Genomic DNA, 11,866 nt, shown 5'->3' with positions numbered 1-11,866 from the left:
ACTTCAGAGGTGGCCACGGTTTGAAAACCGGCGGTTCCGGTTCGTCAATAGCGTGAACCGTAACCGGCCCGGATACCGGTTATCCGGTTCCGGTTTAACCGCCGGTTACCGCCGGTTCCGGTTCCGGTTACTAACCGCCGGTTTTTCACCGGTTCTGGCGGTTCCGGTTAATTTTTTGTTTTTTTAAATCTTAGAGTTATAACTTTTATTGCAATTCTATAGTAAAATCCAAAGAGAATTGATAACGATAAAGAATTGCAATTTTATTGATTTGAAACTTTGAATGTAAATTTCTACAATACAATATTACAATTACAAGTTACAAAATACAACAATACACTTGAATTTAAAATTTAAATACAAAATTACAATTTAAAAAAAACATATTAAAAGTAAAGTTGAAACAATTAGAAAAAAAAAGAAATAAAAGGAAAAGGACTTGAGCTCAACTTAAATTTAAAATTTAAGTTGAGGTGCCTACGTATCCTTAATGCTCAATTGCATTGAGGAATCAAAGTCCACGTAGTTCTCTTACCTTGCTTACCTTGTTGGTTGGCGGTTGACGACGGTTGGCCTTCATTCTCCACCTTCATCCTCGGTGTCGGTGAAGGTTTCCTCACTCTCTTCACGAGCATCCCAATCTGGTTCTTGCGCTCTTTTTGCAGCTTTTCCCCAATCATCAAGTAACATCACAGCTTCCATATTTCTCGCGGAGAGTTTGCTTCTTCTCATGTCCAAGACACATGCTCCAACACTGAAAGCGGACTCGACGGCTACGGTGGAAGCCGGGACTGCAAAGATCTCCTTAGCCATTGACGCAAGTATGGGATAACCTTTCTCGTGTGTTCCCCACCACTCTAGGACGTCGATTTGGGCGGGTGTAGGACCTGCATCACTAAAAGTATGGTGGCGTGCTTCCAAATAAAAATCTACCTCGCTTACCGATCCCATTGAGTTGGACCTTGAACTTGAGCCTGTGCCGTAGCCATATAAGTCGGTTAATTGTGATTGAGCACCGGGGTCATCATAAGCAAAACCAAAACCGCCGTATTGCTGCGGTTGAGGAGCAAGTTGTGTACGTGGACGAATTTGGTGGGTACGGTTATACTTTTCTTCATATTCGGCAAAGAGAGTACGCAAACTACTTTCAAATTGAGCTTGAACAAGTGATCTATCAGGAATGGTTAGTTCAAAAACTCTCGAGGTTTCATCATCATCATAAGGCAAATTTTGAAGTGGACTAAGATCAATAGAACGCAAATTTTGATAATAGAAATCTAAGATCTTAGTTGTGCTAGCTAATTTCCATTTCGGATCCAAGCACTTAGCAATTAAAAACACAGTTGGAATTTCACTAAAATACTTCAACCATTTTTCAATCATATAAAATAAAACACACGTTAACTCACGAGATCTAGCATTTTTCATGCATGTTTTAAAACCAAGTGCTATATACATGCAATGGTCTAACACACGAACAAATGTGCAATAGTAAACACCCGATAATTCAACGGTCGCGCATTTGAAAGCTTTGAACAATTGACATAAACTCATGCTTTGGTCCCAACAATTAGGCGTAAGAACTATATCACCATAGGGATTAGTTCTAAAAAAATCGCACAAAGCATCTTTATGCTCCAAAGTAGAATTGAGGCAATCATATGTAGAGTTCTATCTAGTAGACACATCCATTATAAAAGTTGTATACCTGATGTTCTTGTTACGGCAATATTTTTTCCAAGTCTTGCCAAGCTTGAAATGGATCGCTCTAACTGCATTTCTAATAGGATCAACATGTTTTTGCCATAAAGAAAGCGCATCTTGTACACATAAGTTCAAAATATGACATACACATCTTTGATGAAAATATTTACTATCGATAATCGGAGAGCACACATCAATCAAGTCGCTAATACTTGCAGTATTAGCAGTTGCATTATCAAAAGCAATAGAAAACACCTTATTGCATAATTGATATTCATTCAAAACTTGAATAATTAAAAAAGCAATTGCATTTGCAGTGTGTGGTGTAGGAAAATCTCTAAAAGCAATTAAACGTTTGTTCAAAGACCAACTATTGTCCATAAAGTGAACCGTAATTCCCATGTATGCATGCTTTTGGAAAGCGTCAGTCCATACATCAGAGCAAATATTCACTTTGTGTCCCAAGTTACTCAAATATTGTGATAAATCTTTTTTCATTTCATAATATTGATTTTTGGTATATCGTTGAATACTAGTTCTAGGTAGTCTTTTTGAGTTCAATTATAACACTCTTTCATCGAATCTTCGTAATCTTGATTATCATAAATACCAAAAGGAAGATGATGCATGACAGCAAATTTAGCCATAACGTCAGTAGTATGCTTATGATCATATCTTAAAAGAGCGGAGGACGGCGTACCTGTTTGAGACGAACCGGAGGCGGAGCCATGGGCACTCGCACTTTGGAAGTTGAGTTGGGTTTGACTAGCGCTATGCCCATATAGTTCGGGATGAATCGTCTGCATGTGACGGATGAGAGAGCCATATCCCCCGGACTTCTTGAATTTGTATTTTTTGGTGCAGTAGTTACAATATGCCATAAAAAATATCGGCACTTCATTAGTGGTAGAAACTATTGGGACCTTTTTGAAATGTTTCACAAATATATCAGATTTATATTTAGATTTTTCTCCGCGGCCGTCTTGTGAAGGGGGGGGGGGCATTTCCTCATTTTCGTGGTCACCGTCACTGTCCTCATTATCATCGTTCAGATTAACATTAACGTCATCAATATCGTAATCATGAACCGAGATGTCATTATCAGCATCGGATTCGGCGCCAACCGCGCCATGACCACCCAATTGGGCTAGTGCAATGGTTGCAGCTGCACGACGATCTTCTTCCATCTACAAATAGTAGTATATGTACGATTTACGAATTAGAATTTAGAAGATGAACATAGAAAAATCATGAACTCAAACTTATTAAGTTATGTATAAAAAAAATAATATACAAAATATTTTATAACTTACTTGTAAGCGAACAGCCTCAGCATGGGAAACCTCTACCAAAATTTCTCGACGAGTAGGTCGTCGTGATTTTTTCGGAAGGGTAGATTGATCTTCTGCAATTCCTTTGCCCCGTCGATCACGGTCACCACCACCACGAGAAGAAGACATATTTTTTTTATAGTAATGTAGTTGAACAAGTTGTAACTAATATAAAGAGCAAATTATGAAAATTGATGAACAACTTAGGTAAACAAGTAGAGAGCAAATTGAGAGAATGAGGTAGAGAATAGAGAATTAGAGATTGAGAAAGAAATCCTTGTTAACACAAGAATGAGGTGAGTAGAAGTGATGAATAAGGGGGTATTTATAGATAAAAATGGGGAAAAATCTGATATTAAAAAAAAAAATAATTTGAAATTCAAAATTTGAAAACGGTCGAAAACCGCCGGTTTCTGACTGAAAACCGGCGGTTTCCGACACCTTTTCAGACCCTACGCTGCAACCCTAAACCCTACGCCTGAACCCTAGCCCTGAACTGTCGGGAACCGGCGGTTTTGTGTTAGAAACCGCCGGTTTTCTGACACAAACCGCCGGTTTTCCGACACAAACCGGCGGTTAACCTACCTTTTTCAGACCTACACCTGCAACCCTACGAACCTACCGGCGAACGGCTACATATTTCCGGTTAACCGGCGGTTCCGAACCGGCGGTTAACCGTCGGTTCCGGTTGCATATTTTTTGAACCGTAACCGAACCGTAAAAAACGTGTAACCGGATTTCGAACCGTCCGGTTCCGGTTCCGGTTCCGAACCGCCGGTTGGAAACCGGCGGTTAACCGACGGTCCGATTTGGTTTGGCCACCTCTAGTTGACTTCATACATGATGTACATAAAGTAAACTGAAAAGATGGGAAAAGGAGATGAGACAAAATAAAAAGACTTAAATAGAGGAGTGGAAATAATCTACGGGCATGGGAAGCGTGAACTAATAGAATTTTATAAACAAAGAGATAAACTACCTACTTTTATTTTCAGGCTCTGGGACAAAAAGTGATCTCAATTCTCACATCTATTCGACAAAAGCACAAGTGACTAAGTGAGCAATTCCCATGGCTATTATAACAAGCTAGAGGTACAATTAATTAAGTCATCCCTCCATAAAAGGTATGAACATTTAGTTCTGTCCCTAAAATTAAAATTAGCTTCGACTTCATTACACAACAACGGTGTCTTAATTCAGCAAAATTTAAACTATGCAACTGAAATTTTCGATGAACACAATCACTACTGGCGGAGCTATGGTGGGGCCAGGGGGTCCTTGGCCCCTAGCCGTTCGTATTTTACCCATAAAAGTTACGTGAATGCAACATTTAACAAAAGAATCAGTAGCGGAGTTGGCATTAAACCCATGCACAAATCCAATTGAACCGAGCTTGACTCCCTTTGTTTGCAATTTTACTACTAGAAATTTTCAATGCGTCTTTAGATTTTAATTTCTCAAGTAATTTTATAGTATAACTTATAGCTAATACTCTAATATTATTATATAATCATAAAGAATTTTTAATGTTAATTCTCTCTTGTAATTTTATATAATCTTATATAGCTATTAATTTTGTATAAATAATTTTATTATGTAATCATAAAGAATAATTTGTATATTTTAAAAATGTAAATTATTTCTTTAATTCCATAAATATATAAATATTTTATATTATATTATTTAAAATCAATTTCAATTATATGCATTTTGTTATAAAGAAATAGTTATTTAATTCCATAAATACATAAATTAGTATTACTACTAAAATCAGTTTCAATACTATGCTCTTTATCTAATTTTCTATTACTCATCCTCTGATTGTTTATCTCATTATCCATTTCTCGCACACAATTCTATACTATTTATGTTGAAGCAGTTTTCGTGTCGTTCCGAAAACACTCAATGAATTTTAATGCTCCCTCCATCCCCAAAGAGTATGAACTATTTCCTTTTTCGTCCGTCCCTAAAGAGTATGAACTTTCTAATTTTGAAAAATTCAAACAACATACTACCCCTACACATCATTTTATTTACAACTTATACAATTACCATTAACACTTATACCATTATAATAATATGAACCCCACTCTCCACTAACATTTTTTCCATTATCTTTTATCTCTCTCTTACTTTTCTCCTTATTTATTAAACCCATGCTGAACCCAAGTTCATACTCTTTAGGGACCGAGGGAGTAGTAATTTTAACCCCCAAACAAACTTCTTTCTCACCTACGACATGAACTCAACTAGTGCTAATAAACAAGAAGAACAAGCATTAAATTCTAACAAACTCAAGTAACAAATCAAAATAGCAACAAAAACTAATAGTAAATGCAAAATAACCATCTATCTAACACAATAAACACAAAGGCCTCAAATATTTCAAAGCAATAAATACAAGAAAGTAATTCACACAAGAGTCAAAACTACTCCCTAGACATAAGAATTACTAAAGATTACAAGTGTTTCTTCACTCCTACGACACCATAAACGAACTCGACTCCAAATAGAAAATGGTTCTCTCTTGCCAAAAAGATGAGAGAACTTGGAAAAGTGCACGAGAAAATATATCTAAGTGCTAGATGGTATATTGAATGTTCAAAATTAGAAAAATAGATACTCCATTTGTCTCATCATAAGTGGAGTATGATGTTTTTTTTAACATGGAATTTAAAAAATGATGTTTAGAGAAATCAAATAAAATAATAGAGTATGAGAGAATAAAATAAAAGAGTAAAAAGATAATAGAATATGAGAGTGAATAAAGTAGATAATTAAAAAAAATTCAAAGTAGGAAATATAATAAACTAACCTAGAATAATTGTATTATTTTTCCAAAAATAAAAGTGACTTATTTTAGGTGAGACATTCCAAAAAAAGAATACGTGTCGCTTATGATGGGACATATAGAGTAATAGATAAAATTGGCGGACACACGTACAAATGGGAGACGGCTTAAGCACCTACCCAAAATATTTTTTGGGATTTTTTCTATTTCGAAAATGATTAAAATTTTGAAATTTATCTCTAGCCCTCACCAAATTAACGATATTGGAGACTAAATCATCAAAAATTGAATAATAAGAGGGGCTGAAATGAATCAAGAAGTCGAAAATTACAGAGAATAAAATGAAGAACAATGGTGGTCTATGATCAATTGAGATTTTTTAGGGTAATTGAGAAATGAGATGTAATATCAGCCACTCATTTTTATTAAATGAGAGGTCCAGATTTTGCTACACAAAAAATATTTTTAGTTTAATTAATTACGAAAGGGCATAATAGTAATTCGCATCCCTTTTGTTCTCTGCACCAACCATCTCTCTCTTCTTCTCGAATTTCCCTTTTTTCCAAATCACTACCACTAATCGGTCCTCCATCTTCATCTACCTCTCTTTCACGGATCTCCGTCGGTGGCACACTGCACCGTCACCACCACTGTCGCCATCCTCTAGTTTTCTCCTTTCACCTTCCTTCTTTCTCTTTCTCTCCTCCTCCATCTCTCATCGCCGCTGCAATTCGACCGTCACCAGCTCCTTCCTCGCCGGAGACGCCGCCGGGGGTGGAATCCCTAGCTCATCGTTCGATGCCTCGAGCAGATAGCCTAGATCCGGTCGCGATTCACCGGAATCCGACGCCAATTCGATGATTCCTTCCTCAACCCCTCCAGATTCGCCGCAATCCGACGCCGATTAAACGATTCCTTCCTCGGCCGCTCCGGATCCGTGATCGGAATGGAGATGCAGTGATTTCCTCCTCGAAGCTCTTCATGAATGAGTCGAGCTCGTGGAAGGAAGTGCGGAGATCGGAATCCTCGTCGATTTCGTCCAGCAGATCCTCCCTCACCCGCTTCACCTCCGGCGAGTCAATCTCCTCCGCCTCCGTCTCCGTTTCCATTTCGTCTCTGCCTCGTTTCTTAATTACTTCTTCCATTGGATTCATAGAGTTGTTGACATTTTAATTGAGTTGTTGACGTTTGATATTCTGGCTATTGATATGTGAATTATAAGTGTTATTTGTTAGTTGTTGACATTTTAATACGAGTTGTTGACATTTTATATTCTCGCTATTGATATGTGAATTATAAGTCTTATTTTTTTGTTGTTGACATTTTAATACGAGTTGTTGACATTCGATATTCTGACTATTGAAATGAAATGACGATACATAATCTATTTGTCATTGACATTTTGAAATGAGTGGCTGATATTGCATCTCATTTCTCAATTAAGCTAAAAAATCTCAACCTAACAAGACCCGGACAATGGTTTACTTAGATGAGTTTGAGGAAGAAGATGACTTGATTATAACTAATATTATAAACTTCCTAGTAAAATGTGTCAAGATGTGTGCTTTTATATGACAGACTAAAACCACAAACATTAATATCCATACAAGATCAATTTCCACCAAATGACAACTATGGAAATGTTCAGCTCTAGCTCGACTATAAGCACAAATACAATCAAACAGTCAAGTTGGCTAAAACAATATTTGCAATTGGAATAGCAATAGCACAAGCAAGGCAAGAAACATGAAGTCAAAATTCCCAGACAAACATTTTGATCACAACATTACTGGAATTAGAATAAAATGGTGAGTAGAATGAAACAACATGGTGTGGAGATTCAAAGTTACTTCACACCTTCTTGAGCAGTTGAGCATAAGGCGTTTAGGTTATCGTACATTTTTCATGAAGGAAATTGTGTAGCTTATAAGGCGGCAGCGCATTCAGTACACGATAGTAGGTGGACTCAAGCTCATCATGATACAACAGTTTCTTTTTTCACCCATATTGTAACTTAGACAGACTACTACTTTTCCTTTTCCGGTGATTCCATGTTCCATTTTCGGTAAAAAAATGTTTTCATCTTGTGATCTATAGGGTTTTAGGTGTATTAGGCCTATCCTGATCTTTTCATAAAAATTTCAATTCTAGGTCTTCAATTCATCAACAAATTAGTCTAAATCCCACATATAAGTACAAAATTCAGTAACATATATGTGCATTGCAAAAGGTAAATTCGATGAAATTAACCTGAAGCGGCGACATCAATCCGGACGAACTAAGCCCCGGCGGCACCATGAACACAGGAGTGATACTTGTTATGGTGTGACTGAGCATAGCGCAAGGATGTCCATGGAACGTAGTGTGGAGAAGCATGCAGCGGATTAGAGGAGCAAGAATAGTTTGTTGAGAAACTAGCCGTTGTGTTGGCAGTTTTCTCTCAGTTGTAACAGAACGGTGATCACTTGTTCACCTAGTTGAGTAGAGTATAAAGTAGAGCTTTGTTAGCTGATTGTTAGTTAGTTACTTCCTCACAAAACTCCATCAATAAACGCTCCGTTTTACCTTCGGTATATCATGTGTTCTTCTCTCTCAAAAATCTAAGCTTCTAAGTTGTGTTTCTTGAGCTAGCGTTCAATTCTTCAACAATTGGCGCCTTCCGGTGGGAAGCGAGATCATCAATGTTGAAGTCATGGCAGGGAGGCTGGAGGCAGAAAAATTCACGGGCAAGAATGATTATGGCTTATGGAAAATGAAGATGAGGGCCGTATTGATACAGCAAGGATTGGCAGCGTCTTGACTTCGGCGGATGCAGACGAGAAAGGAAAGACGCCTGCGCTTGATGAGAAGGCTCAGGCAAAGCTGGAAGAGATGCAGTTAGCGGCTCATAGCGTCGTGATCTTATGCCTTGGAGATAAGGTATTGCGCGAGGTTCAATCGGAGACCACCGCATCTGCAATCTTGAAGAAGCTTGATGGTGTTTATTTGGCTAAATCTCTGGCCAATCGCCTCTGTATGAAAAGAAGGCTATATTCCTACAGCTTCACCGACGATAAATCTATTATTGAGCAGTTAGAGGATTTCTCCAAGTCTATTGATGATCTTGAGGTTGTTGATGTCAAGATCACCGATGAAGATAAGGCGATCCTGGTCTTGAATGCTCCGCCAAATTCGCATGATCAGATGAGGGATGCGATTCTTTATGGCCGTGACAAAGCAATTACATTGGCTGAAGTTCACTATGCTCTAACGGCAAATGAGCTTCAGAAGGGGTCCATCTGAATCCCTGAATATCAAGAAATTCCATAAGAAAAAGTTCAAGAAGAAAATGAAAGACTCAAAGCCTGAGGTTTCTAGATCTAAGGAGACCCGTTCTTGCCATTGGTGCATTCAAGAAGAAGCAAGCTACAGAAAATCAGTCTCATAGTAATGTGATTAGTAGTGATGGGGATGAGGCAGGTGAGGTGATGAATGTGATGGATAGGAGTGAACGAGGCTCTTGGATCATGGATTCAGGCTGTTCCTTTCATATGTGCCTTAATAAGGATTGGTTTCTAGATATGATGGAGTGTGAAGGGTCTGTGCTATTGGGAAATAACAACACATGTAGCATTAGAGGAATTGGGAGCATCAAGATGAGGATGCATGATGGCTCGGTGAGAGTTCTTGCTGATGTTAGATATATACCAGAGGTTAAGAGAAACCTTGTCTCCTTAGGCACTCTTGAAAGAAAATGGTACTTGTTCATTTTTGAAAATGGAGGGATGAGGGTTTGTAAGGGCCAAGAAGTGAAGATGTTAGCTAAAAGAATTGGCAGTCTCTACTACCTGCAAGCTACTGCAATATCTGGTGAGGTTCATGACTCTGTAAAGCTGGACATCGGGAGCTGGCATTTGAAGTTGGGGCATCCTGCAGAAGGAACTATAAGGGCTCTAGTCAAGAAAGGGCTCATTAATGTCCGTGATATAGAAGAGATGGGGCCATGTGAGGACTGCTTGCTAGGAAAGGCAAAGAAACTCTCATTTCCATCAGGTAAACATACTTCAACCTCTCCACTGGATTACATACATTCAGATGTGTGGGGACCAGCACCAGTGAAGAGTTTGGGTGGAGGAAGATACTACATGTCCATTATTGATGATTTTTCTAGAAAAGTATGGGTATTCATCCTGAAGGAGAAATCAGAGGCTTTTAACACATTCAAATCCTGGTGCAAAGAGATGGAGACTGAAAAAGGTAGGACTCCTAAGATCCTTAGAACTGTTAGGGTTGGTATACTGAAAAGCATGTTTCGAACAAGTTTCGCGTGAATAGAATCTTGCTTGTATATCTAAAACTCTACAAACCACTTTTAACCCGATTCAGTAATATTCGAACAGTCTCGCACGAATAAAATCACTATTAGTATTACATTGTGTTTGCTTGTGCATTTATAAGATGTTTTACAAACATTTAAATGCATAAGAAATAAACAAAGCCTAAGTGTAGACCGGTTGTGGGCGACGTCCACTTTAAGGTAACACGGTCAGTTCTATGCAATGCTTTGCAAAAGAGAAGAAGAATTTCACAACATAGATAGACTTTGGCTACCTATCGTGAAAGGTTGCAATGTCAGTCCGATTATTTCAAAGCCTTACTGAAATAAGATGACATCGGTGGGGTATAGCACTGAACGGATCTAACAGCAAGACGTGTCTTTATGCTATCTATGTCTTGATAAAATGCTATTTCTTAATCTACATATGTTAGTATTGAGCATACGGTATTGATTATGCACTACTTTGACTTATCAAATGGTACGGGTTTTTCGCAACCCAATAATCCTGATATATTGGATAGTGGTGATTAATATCTAGCAGTGCTATGATTGCTATTATGTTGAATCATGTGCGAGGTGAGTCTCGTTTGATAATGTCCTCAAGAGGAGCTTGAACAAGGTTTTATTATTCGAAAAACTGGCCAGTTGGAGTTTTATTACTCTATGAATAATAAATAAGTGTTTCTTGCTAAGTCAACTCTTGGAATTAATAAGATATTAATTAATTAAGTCCATAGCAGATATTAATTAACTAATGGACATTTATATCTTAAGCGCGGGAAATAAATAATAAACAAAGTGGAAACCCGGATTACTTGTAATTACGGATTTGGATGGGGAGAGTTCAATATTACTTCTGTAGTGGCTGCTCGTAATATTTCAATATAAGTTTGTATTAAATTGTGGGTTCAATTTAATTAGTAAAAAGCTAATTGGGGGAGCCCATACCCAAAACCTTCCATAGATCTTTGTCTGGGCCCAAAAGGAACTTAATATAAATAGGAGAATAAATGAGACATAAATCACTTTTTTTCATAGAAAATAGTGTCTACTTCAAATAAGAGAGGGGGACGATTTTCTTGATTTTCTCCTCCGTGAGGAATTTTTCTGTCTCTTTTATTTAAGTCCTAGTATCCCGGTGAGATCAGCCCACACTGATATCAGAATACAGTTCGGGAACCAGAGAGAAGATCCGTGTTTTAGTATTGAAGATCATCACGTGGAGAAGGCGCTAGCAATCGACGATTCTTTGGTGAATCAAATCGGTAACCCTAAACCGTAGAAATCATGTTTTAGGATTTACTTTCTTTGAGCATGAATTATTTGCGTTCTAGCATGCAATTATCTGTTTAACATGTGAATTGATTAATCGCATAATCGGTCAAATAGATCCTTATCTGATTTATTTGTTTTGTACAAGTCTTCCACTGTGCAAGGGGCACCAAACCCCACCAGTACCTATCTAAGGAGTTTGATGTTTTCTGTGCTATTAAAGGAATTAAAAGGCACAAGACCGTACCTGCTAACCCCCAACAAAATGGGGTAGCAGAAAGAATGAATAGAACCTTACTGGAAATAGTTAGGTGTATGCTCTCTTCCTCAGGAGTTGGGAAGAGTTTCTGGGCAGAGGCTGTGTCCACATCCGCCTATTTGATAAACAAGTGCCCATCTTCAGCAATTGGAGGTGGTATACCAGATGAGAAATAGTATGGAGCTGAACCA

General features: G+C 37.9%; 2 protein-coding genes across 2 annotated transcripts in view; one reads left to right on the top strand and one right to left on the bottom strand.

Moving 5' to 3' along the window:
* Nucleotides 1-24, top strand: part of LOC125195139 (SNF1-related protein kinase catalytic subunit alpha KIN10-like) — a 5,489-nt gene extending 5,465 nt beyond the window's left edge. The window contains exon 11 of the mRNA XM_048093332.1: nucleotides 10-24. Coding sequence (XP_047949289.1) covers nucleotides 10-24 — 15 coding nt within the window. The remainder of the gene's footprint in view (nucleotides 1-9) is intronic.
* A 6,517-nt stretch (nucleotides 25-6,541) lies between these two features.
* On the bottom strand, nucleotides 6,542-6,935 carry LOC125195138. Its single transcript, XM_048093331.1, has 2 exons — nucleotides 6,783-6,935; nucleotides 6,542-6,694 (listed from the first exon to the last, which is right to left on the bottom strand). Exons 1-2 carry the CDS (start codon nucleotides 6,933-6,935, stop codon nucleotides 6,542-6,544), a joined length of 306 nt encoding a protein of 101 aa, XP_047949288.1.
* Between the last annotated feature and the right edge of the window lie 4,931 nt (nucleotides 6,936-11,866).

The sequence above is a fragment of the Salvia hispanica genome, chromosome 6 (genome assembly GCF_023119035.1).
Source record: "Salvia hispanica cultivar TCC Black 2014 chromosome 6, UniMelb_Shisp_WGS_1.0, whole genome shotgun sequence".
NCBI classification, from domain to species: domain Eukaryota; kingdom Viridiplantae; phylum Streptophyta; class Magnoliopsida; order Lamiales; family Lamiaceae; genus Salvia; species Salvia hispanica.
The sequence above is the reverse complement of the archived record's forward strand: the minus strand, read 5'-3'. Positions and strand labels throughout refer to the sequence as shown.